Raw genomic sequence first — 23280 nt, 5'->3', positions numbered from 1 at the left:
ATTATTATTGTTAGTCAGTCTTCAACAAGCATTACAGTGCTATTATTAGTAGCCACCACTATTCAAGCAGCAAAACCAGATGAGAGCATAGAAATCCAAACTAAATGCAGCCTTTAAGTCCCTTCTCTCATTTTCATTTCCTCCTAGTAAATGGAAATAAAGTATTTACCATACTGAGCCCTGTCCCTACTTTTATATTGCAAAGAACTGGCTGCTCTTATGGCCATTTAAGCCGATTTTATCCTTGCTAAGACTGTGTAAGGAAAACATGGTTGGTTTAAAGCTGTGCCTGTAAGGAAAAGTTCTTACCTGTGTTAGCCCAGGGGAGATACCAGGGGCAGCTGACATTCACGTAGGTGCCAGGCAGTCCATCTGGCCAGCAGGCATAATTGTCAAATGTTCTGTTGCAGAACTTGCCTTCTGCAGAGAGACAGATGGAAGAGAGGGTCATGCCACTGCCTTGAACTAATACTGCAAGGAGAAAGACTGAAAAGCAGAAGACAAAAGGAAACAGACACATGCATTCAAGCCATAACAGCATTATGCAATTAAACTATGATGTGATATTAAATTAAATTTATTTGTCCAGAAGAGTTTATCCCCACACAACAGTAAACTGTTGTTTCAGGGAGGAACTGAAGAACAGATTACAGTCTTTGACTGAATCAAGGGACAAGTACAGTAAATCAATACTCATCCATTCCCATCTTTTCTCTGTTATACTTTTATGTGTCTCAGTTCAATTTAAAATCATTTTTGCTATGAATACTGCAGATAATCAATCCCAAGAATGGTTCAGTCATGCAGTTGCAAAGTCTAGCCTAATATATAGATCCATCAATGAAATACCCACACACAACCATAACTTTGCATTACAGCTTAATCAACATGAGAATACTTCAACTTCAGATTTATTAAACTGTCATTCTTAGAGGGCAGTACTCAACCGCTCAACAGGATAACGGAGCGGAGGGAGATGAATGTTGCCTTGCCATTGCTGTCTTTAGCTACTGCTCTCACTCTGACATAACAATGTAGTGAAGAGAAGGGAAATTAATAGTTTTGAAATAATTCTTCACAGACACAATTTTGGACCCATCTTATCTTTCTCAGTGTGTCACAAAAGCATTGAAGCTTAGGAGAGGCCACACTCTTGTCCAGTTATAAGCGTCATTGACAAGTCACCAGTGTCCTCTAAACACGACAATGGTGACATACTGCAGCTGCTCTCGGCACATTACAGCAGCTCAGCTCCTAAGACAAGCTGCATTCTCCTTTTCACTATGGCACTTTTTTTTTTGAAGTCATTTGAGCATTTTACGATGTTCAAAATAATTTATACCAACTTTAAGGCCCACAAACTGCTGGTCAATGTGAACAGCACGGTCTCAGATTTCCTGACACCTGTGTGTTTTCTCAGCCCTGACCCCTAAAAAAGTTTCAGAGTTATTACATTATTGTGCTGTTTTGATGTGCTACAGCCACCATTTGCAAAGCACTCTGGACCTAAACACTAACATCTTTACAAAGAAATTGTTCCCTAAAATGCTTCCACAGCAGAGGGAGGAGTCCCACAGAGAGCAGGCAGAAGCAAATGGCAATAAAGAAGAAATGGACTGGAAAGTAAGCTGAAGTAGCACTTTCAAGTTCATAATCACTCCTTTGCTACTGCTATAATGCATTTTAAAAATTAATATATCCTATCCCTACCAAGCAGGCTTACCTGCCACAATGGGTGGTGTCTCATACAAGTATTTCAGACATTGAAGCTGATACTCCTTCCACTTCTGCATAACCCCAGAAAGGGACTCATCTGAACTCTGAAACAGAAAACACGAGTCTCAGACGTTGTAGGGATTTAAAATGTGTATCTTGTAGCTTGAGAAGGTATGTGTGAAAATGACTACCAAACAAAATGACTACCAAACAAAGCCAAAACAGCACTGCTAACTATAAAGGGTAAAAGATGCTGCTATGCATATGTCTGATTGCAACCAAAGAAAATCCTTTCTATTTGTGTCATGAGGAACTGGAAAAACCCCACAAACAACTATAATGTGTCCTCACTGAAGCCCAAACTGAGTTAGCCTCACTCACTTGAACAGATGATTTATTATCTCACGGAAAGACAGGGACAGCAGCAAGTCCTTTTGGGAGAGGACTTCTTTCCAAATTCAGCATTTCTCCTATCCCATAAATGAGACCAAGTTAATTCACTTCATTCAGCAGATATTCCCCAAGTACTCTTCCAGAACAGGGATGAAAGGTTTCCTACTCAACATTTCTTCCATGAACAATAGCTTTTCCCTGCATTCGGTATATTTTTCCTGAAACCACAGAAAGCGCTCCTTTTTTGCACAGTTTGACAGGCTTCATGATTCACCATCAGCTACACCAAGTACCAAGGGGGCAGGGGAAAAGTATGCACAAACTCTGACGGAGCACAAAGGAAACTAGTTGTTATTAAGCTGCAATATTTAGTGCCATCTGCTTGCACAACCTTAGCGGATGCCCCACCTGGCTCACAGTGGCCCATCTTACTCATTGCATTTAAGTAGAGACATCAGTCTTCCTCTCCCCTCTCTGCATTTGTATAAACCAAATTTAAAACGTCAGGATTAGCAGGCTGTAAGCAATCAATAATGCAGCTAACTCAGCATTCTTTTTCCAGAGAAAGGACCAGCGTGGATGTCTCAGACATAAAATCAACAGCATGAACCTCATGGTACAACACATTAACACTGAGTGGAGAGAAATTCATTTAATCCTGACTGTCGATCAGTTTATTAAGTGAGCCATGAAGGTAAATAAGCCCTGTAATTTTACTCTCACAGCTTCAGTTGCTAATTTTTATTTTCCATTTGAGCTTCTAAACTTTTTTTTCAAATGGTTAGAAGGAAACCAGGGCATGGGAAGGATAGTTTTAAAACAAAGAAGTATTTTTAAACCTACACTGCATTTCAGGAAAGCCAAAATGAATGCTGTCTGCTACAATCAATGGGACTGAAATTTGGATATCATTTAGACACCTTGTCATATATGAAGAGAAATAGAACCAGCATTTTTGGAGTATACACCTCTCAAGGCTTTTTCTCTTGTATCCCAGTTTAAAAAAAAAAGGTTTGAAAAAAACCCAAAACACAGAACACCATCTCCATCATGCTGCTTCTGCCTGGATTAAACCGTTACATTTAATTGCAAAGATGCGCTTGTACACGTGATAAGTACAACATTTACTAGATACTTGTGCCATGTTTCAACAGTAACTGCCCATATTTACACACAACTCCATTGTAGCTAGGGCCTCCAGGCCACAATTTTAGAAGGATTTAGCCAGCTCCCCCTGAAGTCAAAACAAGCACAACCTGTGGATCTTTGAAAATCTGACCCTTGTGTGCCTGATTTAAATAATCTTATCTCTGCCAATAAACACTGCCAAAGTCTGTCTGTGCTAAAGTCCCTAGTCTAAAATGATTGCATCCTACTGAATTTTAACCCCATGTGCCTATAAAAACACACAAACCTGTTGCAGAGCAATCTGTGCTCAATGTGCCTGAAGGAGAAAGAAAACATCACCTAATTTATGTCTACAGCTGTGTGGAGAGAAACACATAGATAGTAATTCTAAAACTAAGATGTCATCTACAGATACATGTAGGCTGAATAGGGATTGATGACCAGAGTACAAAGAGAGGGAGCAAGTTTCTAACCTAAATTTCTCTCAGGTACTCTTTAAAAAATAACTTGCAGGTTATGCACTGTTTAAAAGGGTCTTCATTTTAAACGGGTGGTTATTGAAGTTATACAGGATTGTTTCCCAACTCTCTCATCACCAAGTTAACACCTCAATAAATGAATTAGGAAAAGTATTTTAAAGATAAACTCTTAAATTATGATTCAGAATAATTTCAGAAGCTGCATCACACATCTTCCCAAAAAGTAGCTATTGTTCATGCTTGCAAATATGACCACATCAAGCTAACCCAAACACACCTTTTAAAATCACTACAAGATAGAGATACATACACAGTTTCATTTAGGAACAAGACTCTACCTTTTAAAAGTATCCTGAGAACACCCTAAAACTTCTTACTCTATGAAAATTAGCATTTTGGAGTCAGCAGGCCTTAAAGTATTTTCTTCTAAATCAAGTTTTTTTCTGTTGTCTTTAATGAGTGCAGGAGTAACTGGCTTTAATTACAAGCAAGCCTCTATCCCTCCGTTTAATGAAAAAGTAGAAATATTCTATTCATTTCTCATAATATAAGAATACAACTCTAACAAGGAGATTAGCAAACTCTTAGAGTAAAATAATTAGACATGCCTTTTTGTGAAGATGACTGATTTGGTAGACAGTTTTCTATAATCTATAGTCTGTTGCAATAAGACAATCAAATATAAATTCCAAGATTACAAAACTTCTTCTCTCTACACAGTCATTTATTCCTGGTTCAACTAAATACCACATTTTGTTATCAGACAAATTGACTTTCATTCTAATATATGCTAATCTCCATTTCCCAGAGATTTTGGTCCAAGTGAACAAGAATCACTAGTTATACACTGCCACAGATTTAGAGTGTGAGTAGTTATTCAAATAAGAGACATTGTATTTTCTTGAACAGTTAATTCCTTCTGCAACATCAAAGCACCAAAAATGCATATACAATGCCAAGGTTCCTGGGTCAGCACCCCAAATTTGGGGCAAATTACAAAAGTTCAAACAGCTTAAATAATTCAGTACTGTATTTTTGTTGCTAAAAGCACTAGTCCTTGCATTTTAGTTGTGGCTTTGGTTTTTTGGGGGTTAGTTTGTTTTCAGTTGTTCTCAATCATGGGAGAAAAAAACAGCAGTACCTTTGCTATCTTGAAAATGTATCACAGAAGAGTAATGGAAAGCAGAGGGAAACAGGGCTGACTGGCTAAGGTGAGGGAGTCAGAGGGCAAGAATGACTGAAGGACATTAATGAGGTGAGTAATGGTACAGCCTAAGGAGCATAAAACAGATGCAGAAAAATTAAGACAGGCAAGAGCAGGGAGACTGGGAGCTTTTCAGCATATGTATGTAATTAACTGTAATTAATCTCTAGAGGTAAGTAAGCTCATTCAACAGTCTGAAGATAGAATTCCCTACATCTCCTGAACGCTTCCATAGGAAAGCCTCTTAGTGTAGCAATCATTTGTTGCCTTGGTGAAGACCAGTACCAAGTGGTGTTCCTCATGGGCTGGTGTTGGGACAAGCACTATTTCATTGTAGATGAAATGGACAATGGGGTCAAGTGCACCCTCAGCAAGTTTGCTGATGACACCAAGCTGTGTGGTGCAGTTAACACACTGGACTGGGAAGAAATGCCATCCAGACAGATCTTGACAGGCTTCAGAGGTGGGCCTATGTGAACCTCATGAAGCTTAACACAACCAAGTGCACTTGGGTTGTGGAAATCAGACTGGGCAAAAAGTAGATTGAGGGCAGCCTTGCAGAGAAGGACATGCGGCTGTTGGTGCCTGAAATATTGAATGTGAGCCAGTAATGTGCACTTGCAGCCAACAAGGCCAACCCTATCCTGGGCTGCATCAAAAAGCAGCACGGCCAGCAGGCTGAGAGAGGTGATTCTCCCTCTCTACATCGTTCCGGTGAGACCCCACCTGGAGTCCTGTGTCCAGCTCTGGGGCCACAAACATAAGGACACAGACCTGTTGGAATGACTCCAGAGGAAGGAAACAAAGGTGATCAGAGAGTTGGAGCACTTCTCCTGTCTCAGGTTGAGAGCTGGTGCTGTTTAGCCTAGGGAAGGCTCTGGGGAGACCTTATAGCAGCCTTCCAGTACCTAAAAGGGGCTACAAGAAAGCTGGAGAGGAATTTTTTACAAAGGCATGGAGTGATAGGACAAAGGATAATGACTTCAAGCTAAGACCCCCCAGACTCCAGAGGAAGTCAGGTTAAAGGAGGAGTTTTGTTCAGTTGATGAGGACTGGGTTAAAGATCAGTTGAGCAAACTGGATGTACATAACTCCATGGGTCTTAATGGGATGTGCCTGCAGGTGCTCAGGGAGCTAGTGGATGTCATTGATAAACCACTCTCCTTCACCTTCAGTAAGTCAGGGAGAAGTGCCTGAGGACACGAGGAAAGCAAATGTCACTCCAGTCTTCAAAAAGGGCAAGAAAGAGGAGCTGGGTAACTACAGACCAGTCAGCCTCACCTCCATCTGTCATGGTTTAGCAAGGAGCAGCTTTTGCTTGGTAACAGGGGGAAAAGGTTGCAGTGAAGACCCAGTAAAGAGTTTTTGGACTCTCCCCCAGCTCCTGGGTTCAGATCCACCTCCAGCTCGGCTGGGTCAATCTGGCGCCTCTGCCATCACTATTTAGGGATGGGAATTTGAAGTGCTGGGAGGAGGTGTAAGAGTGACACAAGATGGAGGCGACCACGTGGACCCCACAGTCAGAGGAGGAGGAAGGAGGAGCGCTAGACCAGAGATCCCTCTGCAAGCAGTGGTGAGAATGCAGGCTGTACCCCTGCATTCAGGACTGAGAGCCACCAGCAGCTCTGTGTGAGTGCACCCGGACGGGCGAGGGACTGTGTGGGGAGGCGGCCATGGCACAGGCCGTGCTGGAGAGCCTGTGCGCTGCAGAGCAGCCCCACACAAGAGGCAGAGAGGAGCTGCAGCCTTTGGGATAAATGCATGTCGGAGCAGCCCGTGCAGGGCTGCCGTGTGTGTGAGGTACCCCATGGACATGCAGGGAGGACTGGTGAGGAGCCCACATGCCTGGAGGAGAGACAAACGGCAGAAGCTATCAGGAATAAACTGACTGAAAGCCCCATTCCCTGTCCGTCTGAGCCGTTCGATGGGAAGGAGGTAAAAACACCGGGATCAAGACTCTGAACCCAGGAAGAGGGAAGGAGTGGGGAGAAGGTGGTCTTAAAGGGCTGGTCGGACTCTTCATCATTGCACCACTCTGTGTTGTGTTATGTTTGTTATGTTTTGGGGTTTATGGTTATGCTTCAGTTGGTGCTGCATGAAATTATTTTCTGTTTTCCTCCCCAAGCCGAGTAGCCTGGTCTGTTTTGTCCTGGACCTTAAGCAGCAATTAAGCTCTCCCTGCCCTTTGGCAATCCCCAGGACTTTAGTACTTGAGGCTAATCGTGGTCTTTTGTTCCCTGATGGGCCTAAAACAGGACGCCATCCCTGGAAAGGTGATGGAACGATTTATCCTGGGTGCTGTCTCCAGGCATTTAAAGGACAAGAGGGTCATTAGGAGCAGTCAACATGGTTTTACCAAAGGCAAGTCATGTTTGACAAGTCTGACAGCCCTTTATGAAGATGTAACCAGGTGGATAGATGGTGGTAGTGCAGTGGATGTGGTTTATCTTGATTGCAGTAAAGCATTTGATTCCATCTCCCACAGCATCCTCACAGCAAAACTGAAAGTGTGGGCTGGATTATCAGGTAGTGAGGTGAATTGTGAACTGGTTGAAGGGAAGAAGGCAGAGAGTGGTGATCAGTGGGGCAGGGTCTAGGTAGAGGCCTGTATCTAGTGGAGTCCCTCAGGGATCGGTGCTGGTACCAGTACTGTTCAATATATTCATTAATGACCTTGATGAGGGAACAGAGGGCACTGTCAGCAAGTTTGATGATGATACTAAACTAGGGAGAATGGCTGACACACAAGAAGGCTGTGCTGCCATTCAACGAGACCTGGACAGACTGGAGGTTGAGCAGGAAGAAATCTAATGAAATTCAACAAGAACAAGTGTAGAGTCTTGCATTTGGGAAAGAATAATGTCATGTACCAGTGCAGGTTGGGAGATGAACTCTTAGAGACTAGTGTAGGGGAAAGGGACCTGGGGATCCTGGTGGACAGCAGGATGAGCATGAGCCAGTAATGTGCCCTCGTGGCCAAGAAGGCCAATGGCATCCTGGGGTGTATTAGAAGGGCTGTGGGCAGTAGGTCACGAGAGGTTCTCATCCCCCTCTGCCTTTGTGAGACCACATCTGGAATATTGTGTCCAGTTGTGGACCCCTTAGTTAAAGAAGGACAGGGAGTTGCTGGAGGGAGTTCAGCGCAGGGCCACCAAGATGATGAGGGGAGTGGAATATCTCCCTTATGATGAAAGGCTGAGGGAGCTGGGGCTTTTTAGCTTGGAGAAGAGGAGACTGAGGGGGGATCTCATTAATGTTTACAAATATGTAAAGGGCAGGTGTCAGGAGGATGGAGCCAGGCTCTTCCCAATGATGTCCAATGAAGGACAAGAGGCAGTGTGTATAAGCTAGAACATATGAGGTTCCAAAGAAACATAAGGAAGAAGTTCTTCACTGTGAGGGTGAGGGAGCACTGGAACAGGCTGCCCAGATGGGTTGTGGAGTCTCCTTCTCTGGAGACATTCAAAACCCACCTGGATGAATTCCTGTGTGACCTACTCTAGGTGGTCCTGCTCTGGCAGGGGAGTTGGATTGGATCATCTTTCAAGGTCCCTTCCAACCCTTAATATTCTGTGGTTCTGTGAGAGAGTAGTTTTAGATCGGATATTAGGAAGAAGTTCTTCACTGTGAGAGTGGTCATGCACTTAAAGAGGTTGCCCAGAGATGCTGTGGATGCTCCATCCCTGGAGGTGTTTAAGGCCATAGGCTGGATAGCAGCCTGGCCTAGTGGAAGGTGTCCCTCCCATGGTCTTTAAGATCCCTTCCAATTCAAAGCATTGTATGATTCTATGATTCATAGACCTTGCTGTAAAAGGAATCATCACAAACGTTCAGATTCCATTTCCTGGCTTTTACCTCAGAAGCATTAAGGAGTTACTTTTAAATTTTACTGCTCTTTTTAAAAAGTCCATTGCAGCACATTATTTTAAGGCTATTCTGCTCAGGATCAGCTTTAAGCTCATTCTAACTTGACATTCTTTCTTGTATAATATGGTTATTACCAAATCATCTGTTAAGTCACCATAAGCTAGAGGTCTTCATCAATAAAAACTAACACAGAGTGGAAGCTCAGCTGGTCACGTAATAGATTTAATTCACAGTGTGGACAGAAACTTGAATTGTCCTCAGTATTGTCCTCAGTTCACAATCCAAATGGGGCAGAGCACAACTCTGTGGGGCTTAGATACAGTCACTTTCCTGAAAACACTTTCCTACCTAACAAGACACTTTGGCTTGCCACAACAGCACCTCTGGGAACAGAAGCTTAAAACCAGGGGCTGTAGCACAGCATAACTCTGCAACAGGGCTAGCTCTTCACAGAACAGACTTATCTCCTCCTGCAATTTGTCACCACTTTTCTCCACTTCTAATTTGAATATGAAAGCATATGAATGGCAGGATGCTATTACTGCCTCCCTAAGACCATCAGTCAAGATCCAATTTCTCCAGTTACTATAAATTTGTCAAAAAAGTCCTGCAACTGTTGATGCTCCAACCATCAGTTTTATAAGAACAGTTATGTTTCTTTAACTGTTGAAGAAGACAAAAAAACCCAACCAACAACACTAGACCAAAACACTCAACACTGAACTTCCTATTAATAGAGTCCTTTGGCCTCCTGTTCATACCATGACAATGCAATCCTGTTGAGGATCAGCCTTTCAAGTACAACACTTCTTAGAAACCCAGAGATAATGGAAATGCATTAATATAGTACCAGGCTTAAGTGTTCAACCTTCCCCCCTCACTACCTCAAGGAGATGAGATTTAATCTGATTTTATAACTTAGTCCACCTTTTGTGTAATGAGCTAATCTGCATCCATTTTAGGCAACATCTCTGACAGTCCTGTTAGTCTTCTTTAACTACTGAAGCTATGTCAAAGGAGAAAGTACATAAATTACAGTGCTGTCTGCACTATAGATAGTACAAAAGAAGTATCATTAAAAATACCTGAGCAGTAACTTTTCCAGACATTGTAAAATGAGACTTTAGGACATCTGACATCCCCCAGATTTCTGTATTTATTGCATTCTCTTCCAATACTACATAGCCTCATATCAAGTTTAACGTAGTCATCTGCAAGACTACGCCGCCCTTTGAGGTAAAGTCATTATTCTCAGTCCCTTCTGTAGGGCTGCTCGACTGATTAGATGCTGTAACATTAATTATGGTTCCCAAGTCATATTTTACAAGATACTTCATCAGCTGTTGGATCACTCTGGAAAAATCCCTCACTCTTCTGAAAAAAAAAACAAAAGCAAATGATATCAAAACAACTTCTCTTTCAGAGAAAAGTCTATTGCCAGCTTCCAGGAGCTTTTCCTGTAAATGCTTCTGGTTCCTTAGTTACTAATGAACCAACAACTTCACTACCTCAAGAGCGCCAGAAAGAGAAACCTTTCAGCATCCTGCCTGATAGTGAAAAGTAGCAAATGAGCTTCCACAAAAGGAGCTACTGGATTAAATTGAGAAACTCCCTGGTGGCATCTACCAGATGAGTTTTCTCTTAGGCTGCAGAAGCTTAGCACTTCAATGAGACCTTCAAGAAAAACAAAAAATTTCAGGACTTCTTTAAGGCAGATCTTGAAAATAGTGTTTCACCAACTGTCTAACCATGGAAACCCCTCTATTCTGTTAGTGTTGTAAGTTTCATAATATTAAGCTTTTGAACTCAAAGCTGGAAGAAAAAGTTCTCACCAGGCAGCTATATCTGATCAGTGCACATAAGACATTTGTCTCCTGCTCGTCTCTTCAAAGCTGTTCATCCTAGACTGACAGCACACTTCCAGTCCTGAATTGTAACACTGGGCTTTCTGTAACTTCCCAAAACACATGAGATCTCCTCACCCCCATTCCACTTTGTCCTTCGCCTGAGCAGCTTCAAAACAATATTTCAGCCCATCCAGAGAACATCCTGAAAGAATAAACAACACTCCTGTCAAAGACAAGAATTTACATATAAATACCTGTGTGGTGTGTTTTGTTTTGTTTTGTTTAGGTTTATTTAGGTTGGGTTTTTTGTGTGTGGTGCTTTTTTGTTGTTGTTCTTTTGATTGTTTTAAATCAGAGGCTGAATCTTAGCATTCCTCTCTCAGCTGAAAATAACCACTGCACCACGTGGTCCCTCATACTGGCCTGCCTGCCCTCATGCATTATTCTTCCTCTCTTGCATACCTGGACAGCTTCAGAAGAAAGGGTTGGCTGTGTTCAGTCACATATCAGCCTATAATAGCACAGGGAACTAACCACCACCCCCTCTCCCCTCATTCTTAAAACCTAGATTAAGGAAAAAAAAGATAAATATACGCATCTCCTAAGGAAGATTTGGAAATGCAGATTCCCAAATGCAGAATGCTTCTGCCCAGAGTCTTGGATAATGTATAGTTTAAAGAACAAAAGTAAAATGGACTTGAGGTACATTTCTCTTTCTTAGTACTGCTGTTGACTAGGCACAGGCAGCTCCCAGTTCAGCTGACTTATTGTTTCACAAATTGTTCCAAATACATAATCTGTCTGAACAGGCAGAAGAATTCAGCCCTGACAACACGGGTTTCCACTCCTGGACTGAAAATCCTGTCTGTCCTGGGATGCTTCATTTGTGCTTTGAAACTGACCAGTTTTCTCTTTCCATCCCTGACATTTTTGTTTTGACAAGGTGTATTTCAATGAGAATAATATCTCTTGGCCCCTATTATTTTCTGGATCAAGGCAAAGTATTTGGCAGAGCCCTAGATGTCAAAGCAAACTTTTTAAACACCTAAATCAACTTGCATAGTATACAGTCTCAAAATCATGTGAATAAACTACAGCCCAATATTTCAGTACACTGCAAAATTAAGCATCAATCTTCTAGAGATATAAATAAACAAAATCAAACTCCTGTAGGTCAGGTAGGATAGAACCCCCTATATTCAAGGGGTTATTCTATTTTTTCTGTCATTAGTGATGTACAGACCTGGGACATAGTTACCTGCAGAGTTTTTCTGCCCCACAAAGAGCTTTCTCTGCCTGTGGAGAGCTTTCCTCTTTGGTTACTGTAGGATCCATGAATCTGTATGCTTACGGTTCAAGCAGACACATGTTTAGGCTGATAGCTGTTGTTACCAGAAAACCTCCTCTGGTAAGTGTTCCTGTCACAGATGTATTACATGAGTCAAACACGACAAAAGAAACTACTGAGCAACTATGTAGACCGACAGAAGGAAAAAGCAAAACTCAAAAGCAAATCCCAGACTCCTGGAAAGCAGAAAACAATCCCACCATTTTAGTAGGAGACAGCGTGCCAGCACTCATGAGAATTAATTTATCATGGGACTCCTGTGCAAGGAGATTTTACCATGCATCTCAAATCCAGACACATGCTTTGTGAAGTGTTTTTAGAAAAGGATTTTTATTGATGTAGTTATACAACAGAGCAAGCAAAACAGTAGAATAAAGAGTTTAAATTGCATTTTTAGACAGACACAAAAGGTGTAGCACTAGAAACACTATGGAAGTTAACAAAAGCAAAGCTATCAGTGTTATGTGAGCAGAGGAAGTTACAAAGCTGAAGATGAGAAACACTCTTCAGAGCTACCCTTACAGATTTAGAAACAACATGTAGTCTGTATTACTTGAAGAGGAACTCAGCATTCCATGAAAAATGGTGTAATACCATGAATCATTGAATATTTTGAGTTGGAAGGGATCTTTAAAGATCATCTAGTTCTAACCCCTCTGTCATGGGCAGAGACAGCTTCCACTAGATCAGGTTGCTCAAAGCCCAGCCAAGCCTAACCTTGAACATTTCTGGGGATGCGGCATCCACAACTTCTCTGGGCAACCTATCCAGTGTTTCACCACCCTCATATTGATGATTTTTTTCTTTATATCTAATATAATTCTACTCTCTTTTAGTTTAAAACCATTATCCCTTGTCCTATCACACTACAAGCCCTAGTAAAAAGCCCCTCTGCGTCTTTCATGTAATTCCCCTTTAAGTACCAAAAGGCCATAATAAGGTCTCACAAAAGCCTTCTCTCCTCCAGGATGAGCAATCTGAGCACTAAGCATTTCTTCTTAGGAGAGGCATTCCAGCTCTCAGACCATTTTCACAGCCCTCCTCTGAACCCAATCTAACAGCTCCATATCTGTCTTACACTGGAAGCCCCAGACCTGGATGCAGGTGGAGTCCCATGAAAGCAGAGTAGAGATAATCATCTGCCTTGACCTGCTGGCTATCCTTCTTTTGATGCAGTCCAGGCTGTGTTTGGCTTTATGGACTGCAAAGACACATAGCCAGCTCGTCCTATTTTTCATCCACCGGTACCCTGAATGTCTTCTCCGTAGGGCTGCTCCATTCATCAGCAAGTCTGTGCTGATACTGATGATTGCCCTGATCCAGGTGCAGGACCTAGCACCTGGCCTTGCTGAACATCATAAAGTTCACATGGGCCCACTTCTCAAGCCTGTCAAGGTCCCTCCAGCGGATCAACTGCACCACTCAGCCTACTGTCATCTGCAAACTTGCCAAGGGTGCACTCAGTCTCACTATGTTATTAATAAATGTATTCATCAGTACTGGTCCCAATACAGACCCTTGAAGGACACCACTGTCCTGTACTATCACAATAGTGTACATATAGGGCTGAAAAAGTAGAGAAGATTTAGGGTGAAATTCAGATGCCTAATCACAGGCACTTACTGTTTCTCAGAACATGCACAAAGGCCTTGCTTCATCTCCTGTCAAAGCTGCAGAGAGGTGTAGGCTTCCCCTGCTCCCTACATCATGTCTATTAATCCCATACAGGGTCTTGAATACTGTAGGAAGTTTTGAGCAGCACTAGATGCCTGCATTTGGGCAACTGACTCATCCTGAAGGTCTCTGAGCTGTTGAAGCAAAACAAAGCAAAGCACATTCATCAAAGCTGGACTTTTGGCTCCTCTTGCTGTTGTTAAAAATGCAATTAGTTAAGCTGGTTCTATATGACATACTGAACCAAGTGCATTTAAAAGGATGTTTCTTAAGCTTACAACCGAGTGGTTTCACTGTAACAGCCAGCAATAAATGGTACAGTCCCAGAGCTCACTGAGCAGAGAGACAGACAGAACTTGCAGTCCCATAGAGACAGGAAATGGCAGCATTGGAGTTTCCAAGCACAAAAAAAATTTAAAAAGGATTCCACAAAACCAAAAAAGTCACCTTCATCACAACCTCAGAGACTGAGAAAACATCACTTTTTTCTTTTTTAAATGACCTGTATTTTCATTAGGCAAGAAAAATCCTAAAGCTTCTCACCTTTCACACCAAAGTGTCCTAAGGGACTTAGGCTCCCCGCAGCTTTTGAAACTACTTTTTAACAGTCATTCTTCTTAAAGAGTCATGGTGTTGGATCAGAAAGCAAGATGTAGAGAGTTAGCTGTTTTTCCTAGGATCGTGGATCCTATAGCAACATAAACCTGGTTACTGACAATCATCTCATCATTGCAGTCCCTACAATAAGCTCACTAACAAGAAAAAACTCAACAAAATCAATCAGGCACATTAACCTCCACAGACCTTTTTCTTACTGAATGCATTCCCATTTATACTCTTCTCCAATTGAAAAAAAAAAAAAACAAACTGATAGAAAACCACTCATCCCAAAGCTATTTTAAAACAGAAAACAATTACATACACAAGCCCCAAAACTCCAGTATATAATTTCATGGGTTTCATATCAAGTATTTTTTAGAGATTACCAGAGAAGAATGTGATCACATCTGTATGGTTTTTGCAGTTCTAGTTGAGGACAGGAGTTTATTTTGGTTTTAACTAATCTGAATTAACTCCCTCAGCAGCTCATTGTCATAGTGGCTCAAGGTCCACTGTCCCATTAACTGCCGTATCTCTCTTTCTCACCCACCTATCCGCCTGCCAAGGTAGTTATATGTAGTGCCTTTGCAAATTGCTACTGTTTTCATCAATAGTTATGACACATTCGAGAACAGAGCATACAAAGTAAGCTCTGATGACAAAGCTTGTTCTCCAGACGTCATCTGGTTTCCTTCCAAACATTAAATAAAAGACAATGTAGAGGTACACCTTTGTATAACACAATGTTATGACAGAGCCTCTATAATAACATCTTTGCAGTACTGCATCATATACAATAGAGTTCACATTAACTTGGTTGGCTGCAGTGTGATATTCTAGAGCCTGGATATAGTATAGTACTTTACAGCATTTAACCCACACATCTGCCAAATGTTATATTCTTGTCAAAAGCAAGACAGGAGCAATGTTGCATAAAGGCTAGAGTCTTAATTCAGCCCATTATGGTGAAACATTAAAATGAACGAAAAGAGAGTAATAAGACAAATGAAAAATGTGTCCTGAGATGCTATCCAAGAACTGGGCTCTGATTATGGAAAACACAGAAGTAATCCAGGTTGACAAACAAGAATCAAATCAACATGCCCGAAGTTAAGCTCACAGGGGATGATCATGTTATTTTATCCAAAGTTTGAGGTAAAGATCTTGCAGTTCCTGGACACCAAAATCAATAAGGGGCATAAACTAGATGAAAAAAAATCTGGCACCATGCTCTACTGCAGCAGCATCCTCAGAACTGTGTTCCCAGGCATAGGGAGACAGATGATGCCCTTTCCAGAGACCACCCAAACACGGTCCTGCCTTCATCCTACCTCCCATGGTTTTTTTTCCTTCTACCTTCTTTAAAAGAGAACTCAGAGGAGTTTCACTTCCCTATACAGAGCTGTTTTTTTTTTTCCTTTTGGCTATGCTCCTGAAAGCCTCTAAGCAGAGCAGCAGTATAAAGCATCATCTTGACAACCGCCTGCTGTATTTGTGAGGTCTTAGTAGCTAGGGCTGTGCAGTCATCTTTCTCCAGAGCAATGTTACCAGCAAGAGTCAACAGTGGGTATGAATGCACAATGTTTGCTTTCACTTCTGTACAGTTTTACACTTGCTTTTATTTGCAGAGGACAATTCAGCTTCCTTGAAGACAAAAATAAAATACCTCCAACCCAAAACCTAGATCTTCTGTTTTCTCATTTCTGACAACAGCTATCACCCTCTTCTACAATATTCAGGCAGAATTCATCTAGTTGCAAGACACAGGAAACAAAGCCATTAAAATCAGAAGCTTTCATTAATAGACACCTTTTTTATTTCTTTGTATTTTTAATACAGGGATGGTGCTTTTAGAGCTTTCCATAGGACTAAGCAGGCTGAAGTCTTTGAAAGTAAGGAATTCCAAGTGATTCTTAGCTGTTTAGTATTTCATTGCAACAACACTACGTTACTACCTTTGACTCAAATGATTTGTAAGGTCAATAACATCCTTGTCTCCTCCCCCTTTATGCAAGTAAAAGTACCTGTTAAATTCACCCAGAATAGATTTACTTCCCAGTTTCCCTACAGTTCCTCCCAGCCAGGGAAGTAGACTACAGAAATACAGTCAAGTTGATTCACAGTCCTACTCTAGGACCACAAAAGAACTTATGAACCACACTATTACGACAGGAATCAGATCAGGCTTTTTGTCAAATCTGAATAGTCTACCACAAAACCTCTTTCCAAAAGAAGACTGTATTTTCCCTCATTTTTGGAAGCAGAGCAGAACAAAAATACTATGAGAGATGTCAAGTGTTAGAGCAAGCAAACCGATAACCCAAGACTCAAATCGCCTCTGGCAGATCTGTATTATCCCAGCTCCCCAAGCAGATGACAATAGTATCAGTTCTCTTCAGTTAGTACCATGACAGCTGCATGCATGTGACACAGAAGTTAATAACATTCCAAATCTTTCCGTGTGCCTAATCCCGAGATCTTGCTTCAGTACACCTTCTCAGAGGATGTTTTAGTTTAACAACTTGAATTAAAAAATAATCCTCAAACATTTATTTCAGTAGTCAGTATTGGGCCAGTTTATCAGACATGCTACATGGTGAGTCTCGCAAAGAAAACAGAAATATTCCCAGCTCCCTCTCTGAGTATTTTGAGAAAGAAATAAAACAAGTAAGCAACCTGCAATCCATTTCAGTATCACACATACATCAGCTCACTGTTCTCCCTATTCCTCTGCATAATTACCTCTGCTGCATTAACCTTGGATATATAATATTCAGATACTCAGTCCCTCTTCTGCCCAGAGATCCTAGCACTGACTGCACAAGTTGAATCAGGAACAGAAGGTCTATCCATCATTTCTGCAAGGCAATCCCACATACTACCATGCTTCTCAACACAATAGAAGAACTCAGATGTAACCACCAGTTTTACAGAAGTTTATCCCTACACCCCATCTTCAGCCACTTCTAGCAGGTTTAGATCTTTGTCAGTTGGAATCTCACAACTTCAGTTTCCCAACAGGTGAGAAATCGGCAGATTGACTTCATTTAGAATCTCTACTAGCCTCAGGGACAGATCTTACTCTGGCAGATATCACAGCCTTCAGCTCTGCAGGTCTGTGGTGACAACAGCCAGTTTCAACAGTCCTAACTCCACAGAAATCAGCCTGCCTCCCCATCAGCCCTTCCTTCCTTTCCATACTTTCACAGAGGTATATGGAGTTAAGGAGCTTTATGGTTTAAAACAAGAAGTGAACTGTGTTTGTGCTGATGTTAAAGCTGAGTAGATTTACATTTCTTCCCAATTGTCTTTGGGAAAACCTTCAAAAGAAAAAGGAAAAGGGAGCAACAGAGGTTGACTGCTGTTCAGTCAGTGAGCACACTGGTTTTCAGAAAGCAAGAGATAGGATAAAGCCTGTAAAGCCCTGGAGCAGGGTGAAACAACTTCATAAGCCAAGCAATAGAAAAACACACAGAGGACTTCACAAGAAAGCTGTCTACACTATACAAATGGAAACACAGAAAAGAAAGAGATGCCCCTCCAGTGAAACATCTAACCTTTGTCAAAAGGAATATAAAGTTGGACACAAGGCTTCACCTCAGCTCCAATTTTCAAAGCACTGAGGGAAGCAGTGACCATGCAGTAATAAAGCTGAAAATGGATAGGTCACTTAAAGGAATTAAAATCATTTCATTAGTTCCATGTTAGTAGTTTTACAGCCACATATTTCCCATCTGACATCAACCTTAAATCAAGCAGCATTTGTAGGAACTGAATAGATTTACAGAGAAGAGGCTAGGAAAAAAAAACCTGAGAACTTAAATAGCAGTGGCTTTATTTGACATGTGTTCCATGAGGAAAAGTTTGCTCTCTGAACTAAATTGCTCTGCAAAGATTTTTTTATGGTTTACATCTCAGTTCACCCTTAAGACATACTTCTGGAGCACAGCCATCTTACAGCATAACTATCAGCATTTAAAGCAGCATAAACTGGTACTGCTGTTGAAAGAAGTGGTTTCTCTGTCCCTATAGAAAGGCTGAGATTTCCTCCCCCACAGCATGCTCCTCTCTTCTCCTTATGCCACCATAAGCACTCACACCATCACACTGCAAGCCAGACAGGCAAACTCTTCAGGGTAAAAATAAACAGGCAAAATACTTAAGAGAATGAGTTGCTGTGAAGCAGAAACAGAAGCAGCTCGGCAAGGCACAAGAATAATCTTAACTATCCACCATCTTAGAACTAAGAGCAGCCAAAACCGAAGTCCACTACCTGCATAAAAATGTTAAGTTAGAAGTCAAACATTTATTACTCAAAAGACCAAAGATTTGAGGGCTTCAGCTATGGGAGAAATAGCCCTTAAAGTCTCTTATTCTACACTTGTTAATTGACAATTGGGGCATTGGTTGACAGCTGCCTGAACATGAGCCAGGAGCGTGCCCAGGTGGCCAAGAAGGCCAACAGCATTCTCCATTGTGTCAGAAATAACGTGATCAGCAGGACCAGGAAAGTGATTGTCCCCCTGCACTCAGCACTGGTGAGGCTGCACTTGGAGTTCTGTGTTCAGTTCTGGGCCCTTCACTACAAGAAGGACACTGAGGTGCTGGAGTGTGTCCAGAGAAGGGCAACAAAGCCGGTGAAGGGTACAAGCCTGATTGTGACACAGCACACTGATGAGTAGCAGCTGAGGGAGCTGGGGATGTGTCGCCTGGAGAGAGGAGGCTGAGGGGAGACCTTATCGCTCTCTACAGCTATTTGAAAGGAGGTTGTAGTGAGGTGGAGGTCGGTCTCTTCTCCCAAATAAAAAGAGCTGGGACAAGAGGGAATAGCCTGAAGATGCACTAGGGGAGGTTTATTTGAGACATTAGGAAAAATTTGTTCACCAAAAGTGTCGCCAAGCATCGGAACAGGCTTAGTCATTATCCCTGGAGGTATTTAAAAGACATGTAGATGAGGTGCTTAGGAACATGGTTTAGTGGTGGACATAGCAGTGCTACTTTAATGGTTGGACTCAATGATCTTAAAGGTCTTCTCTAACCTAAATGATTCTATGATTCTATTCTATGACTCACGATTTTTCACCTTTTGCCACTAGCAGAGTACATGGCACCCATGGTGACCTTGAGGCCAGAAGGACCCATGATGACAGTCTCACTAATTTCCTGCATATCATCCTCTAGAGCCCTACACTAACTTCTGCATCCATCTCACACGTGCCAGCTTAACCAGAAAGTACCACTGAGACACACAGCTAATCTTGATTTGAAGACAGAAAGTGACAGGGAATCCACTGCACCCTTGGGCAAGCTGCCACTGTGGTTGATCACCCTCAGTATCGAATCCCACGCTTAAAAGGAATTACCTTGCAGAACATGAAGTATGCCACAATGACTTTAATTAATAAAATGAGATTGAAGTAATTAAAATACACCCAATTCTGTTTTCCCTAGATAACAGGTTGGGTGTATTTTGTGATGTGAGATCATTTTTCAGTCTTTCCGCAACACTGTTGGATGAGTACCAAATTAAAGAGCTGACAGTCACTAGTGAAAGCAAATTTCATTTTTCACAGTATTGCTACCACACAGAAACATGCTAACAGTCTGCTCTGGAGCCCTATGGAGGAGAGGACAGGCTCCATCCCACCACTGTTAGGACTGGATTGGTTTCTGACAAAGGAGCCAGTTTTCCTCTAGCACCAGATACTACTGACTTTTCAGACACTTTAAACTTCATTAGTGTTGAAACTGTTCATTTGTACTTGTTGCCATCATCTTCCTTACATTTTCATTATACATTATTGCTGAAGTTATCTGCCACTTCCATTCCTTAAAAGAATGGTTTAAGTTGTTGCAGAAGACAACTACACAGCTGGGGGTACTGGGGACACTATTAGCATCTTAAACATCTCAAGGTTAAAAATATTTGTGCTTTGATGTGACCTTTCTTTTTCCTTTCACGTCATTTTTACTCTTTCAGCTTTGCAGCTGCACATCATAGATGGTAGCTTACATTTCATTATACTTTTCCAATTAAAAGGAGGAATGGATAGGGTAAAGAAGTCAAAATCTGTAGATGGATGCACTGCAGTAAGCAATATTAGGGCTGTAGATCACATTGGCTTCTAGAGGATTGATAAAAGCTTTTATGCTTGACTACCCTGCCCAAAAAATAAGTCTGTTCCTCACAGCTAGCAAAGTAGTAAGCTGATACGCTGCAGGTAACAGTCCCTCTCCCAACTCTATTTTTCCTTAGCAGGGTGGATTCTGAGGACAGAAAGTTCAGTGAAACATATTAGTTCAAAACATATAACTTAGCCATTGCAGTTAAGGTCCTGCTCAAACATCACAACAGGCGCACATGCACATGTGTGTGTACACATATCCCTCTTAGAGCCTTCCAAAGCACCCAGAGAATACAGCGTTACATGTCCCTTGTATTTTTTCTTTCTTGATGGCTTTTTCCTCTCACTGAGTGGATGTGGAGTCTAAGACATGACTCAAAACACAGGACCTTAAGTGGATTCACAGTATGGAAGGATTAATTCACTTTTTCACTCTAGTTATTGGATTCTGCCTAATTTTCTCAGCTCTCTTATTCTCATTTCTTACACATATATCCATGTGTAATTCATTTTTACTTTGTATGTTATGAAAACATAGCAAATCTCAACCTAAGATTAATATCTCCATAGCTGGCTGTGGTGGGTTGACCCTGGCTGGACACCTGGTGCTTACCAAAGCCACTCTGTCACTCTCTCTCTTCAACAGAACAGGGGAGAGATAGAGATATCCTTCAGCACCTAGTCATGGGCAAAACAGACTTGTGAAAATTAGTTTACTACCTATCAGAACATGGAAGGGTAAGGAGAAATAAAAAATATATCTTAAAACACCTTCCCCCCACCCCTCCCTTACCATGTCTCTACTTCCTCCTCTCACGAGCAGCACAGGGGGACTGGGAATGTGGGCTGTGGTCTGTTCCCACCTTGTCTCTGATGCTTCTTCCTCTCAGAGAGAGGATTCCTCACAGTCCCCGTGCTCCAGCATGGGGCCTGTACCATGGGAGACAGTCCTCCATGAAATTCTCCATCGTGGGTCCTTCCCACAGGCTGCTGCTTCTTCACAAATTGCTCCAGTGTGGATTCTCTCTATGGGTGCTGTCCTTCAGGAAAAGACTGCTCCAGCATGTGTCCCACATGGAGTCACAAGCCCTGACAGCAAACATGGTCCAGCGCGGGCTCTTCCCTACACAGGTTTGCAGGTACTACCAGGAGCTGCTCCAGAGTGGGCTTCCCACAGGGTCACAGCCCCTTTGGGGCTATTGGCATGGGGCGCTCCCTGGTCTGCAGGTGGATCTCTGCTCCACTGTGGCCTCCGTGGCTGCAGGGGCAGGGCCTGGCCTCACCATGAGCTACACTCTGGGTGCAGGGGAATCTCTGCTCTAGCACTTGGAGAACCTCCCCACTTCCTTCACTGACCTTGATGTCTGCAGAGTTACTGTCCTCACATTCTCACTCCTCTCTTCTTATGCAGTTTTAGCACCTGTGCAGTAACTTTTTTTCCTCTTTCCCAAATACATTATCCCAGAGGCACTATCAGTGATGGGCTCTGCTTTGGCCAGCAGCAGGTCTGTCTTGGAGCTGGCTGGCATTGGCTCCACTGGACACAGAGGCAGCTTCCAGCAGCTTCCCACAGAAGCCACTCCTGTGGCCTTTACCACCTTACCATGTAACTCCAATTCCCTGTCTGAGATGCTCTTGCACTTTTATCAGAAGAGCACCTTTCAAAACAAACTAAGTAGCACTGCTTCTCTCTCCATGTCATTACTGTCACACATAGCTCTCAACAGGCTGAAAGCAATCACCAATATTCCTTTAAAGAAAAAAATTTTAAAAACCTCAAAACCAAAAAAAAAAAAACAACCCCCAAAATATACCAAGTTATTTTTCATCACTACATAATAAAAAATCACAAATTTTATACCCTATGAAGGCTCGTCAACAGGTCAGATAGACTTTTAAGACTGATTTGTGCTACACTGACACTCTAGAATATGTTGTAATTAAGATTTTACCTAGTGAGACAAACATTCGTATTATCCATACAGAATTAAGAGGGGAAGGAGATGGGGAGAGCAGATGAGGAGAGTGGTCAGCTTTGATTATGTTCTTAACATCCATAGCCAAAATCAGCCTAGAAATGTCAAGTACATGAAAATGTGCTCCAATCTGCAGGAAGAGCTTCCATTCGGGTCACTGTAAGGTGCATCCTCCTTCTTTATGGCAATCAAGACTTATTCACATGCTGTGAATAACACTTTGTGCATAAGAACCTCTCTCAACGTCTTTTACGCAATGGTTTCCAATTATCAAAATGAGCGAGCCATGAATTTTCATCCTCTGCACTTCCTATCTCAAAAATAAGACTCATTTAGCTATACAGTGTTTCAAAAAAAAGGGGGGAAATTACATTTTTATTAGCTTTTCAAAAACAAAAGAAACACCAATGTTCATCATTATAACTTAGTCCAGGCCCAGCTGAACACGCTGTCCTATACCGATATCAGCCTCCATAAGGCTGATCACTTACATAAACAAGTGTTTCATGCAGAAAAAAAGAAATTCTAAAAACCTCAGTCGTAACTGGAATTGCTCAAAAATGTCCAGTTAATGGAATTCACAGAAAGAAACAACACCACCAAAAAAGGCAGTAACTCATTATAGGGAGGACAGGAAGGCAACCGTGGCCAGAAGTGGGACATACTTCCTGGAGGAGCCCATTAGATGAGCGGCTTGAGCAACCAGACAAACACAGAGCAGATCGGACAGCTTGTCTGCTTTGTTTCTACCAAAACTTTTAGTGGAAAGGACACTAACCCGCAGAACATTTCTCTTGTCAGATTACTTGGACCAGAAATGGTCAAAAACTTCATAAGGCGCCGGGGTGGAGGAAAAGACAGATGAGAGGCAAACGAAGGCTAAAGAAGAAGTGACTTAGTCAAGACCCAAGTAGACTGACACT

General features: G+C 42.0%; 1 protein-coding gene across 1 annotated transcript in view; it reads right to left on the bottom strand.

Annotated features, from left to right (window-relative positions):
• GLP1R (glucagon like peptide 1 receptor) overlaps nt 1–23280 on the bottom strand; it is a 95732-nt gene that overhangs the window by 59121 nt on the left and 13331 nt on the right. The window contains exons 2-3 of the mRNA XM_061991269.1: nt 1724–1820; nt 310–420 (exon numbers count right to left, since the gene is read on the bottom strand). Of these exons, the coding sequence (XP_061847253.1) occupies nt 310–420; nt 1724–1820 (208 nt within the window). The remainder of the gene's footprint in view (nt 1–309; nt 421–1723; nt 1821–23280) is intronic.

Source organism: Colius striatus, chromosome 2 (assembly GCF_028858725.1).
Source record: "Colius striatus isolate bColStr4 chromosome 2, bColStr4.1.hap1, whole genome shotgun sequence".
Classification (NCBI taxonomy): domain Eukaryota; kingdom Metazoa; phylum Chordata; class Aves; order Coliiformes; family Coliidae; genus Colius; species Colius striatus.
The sequence above is the reverse complement of the archived record's forward strand: the minus strand, read 5'-3'. Positions and strand labels throughout refer to the sequence as shown.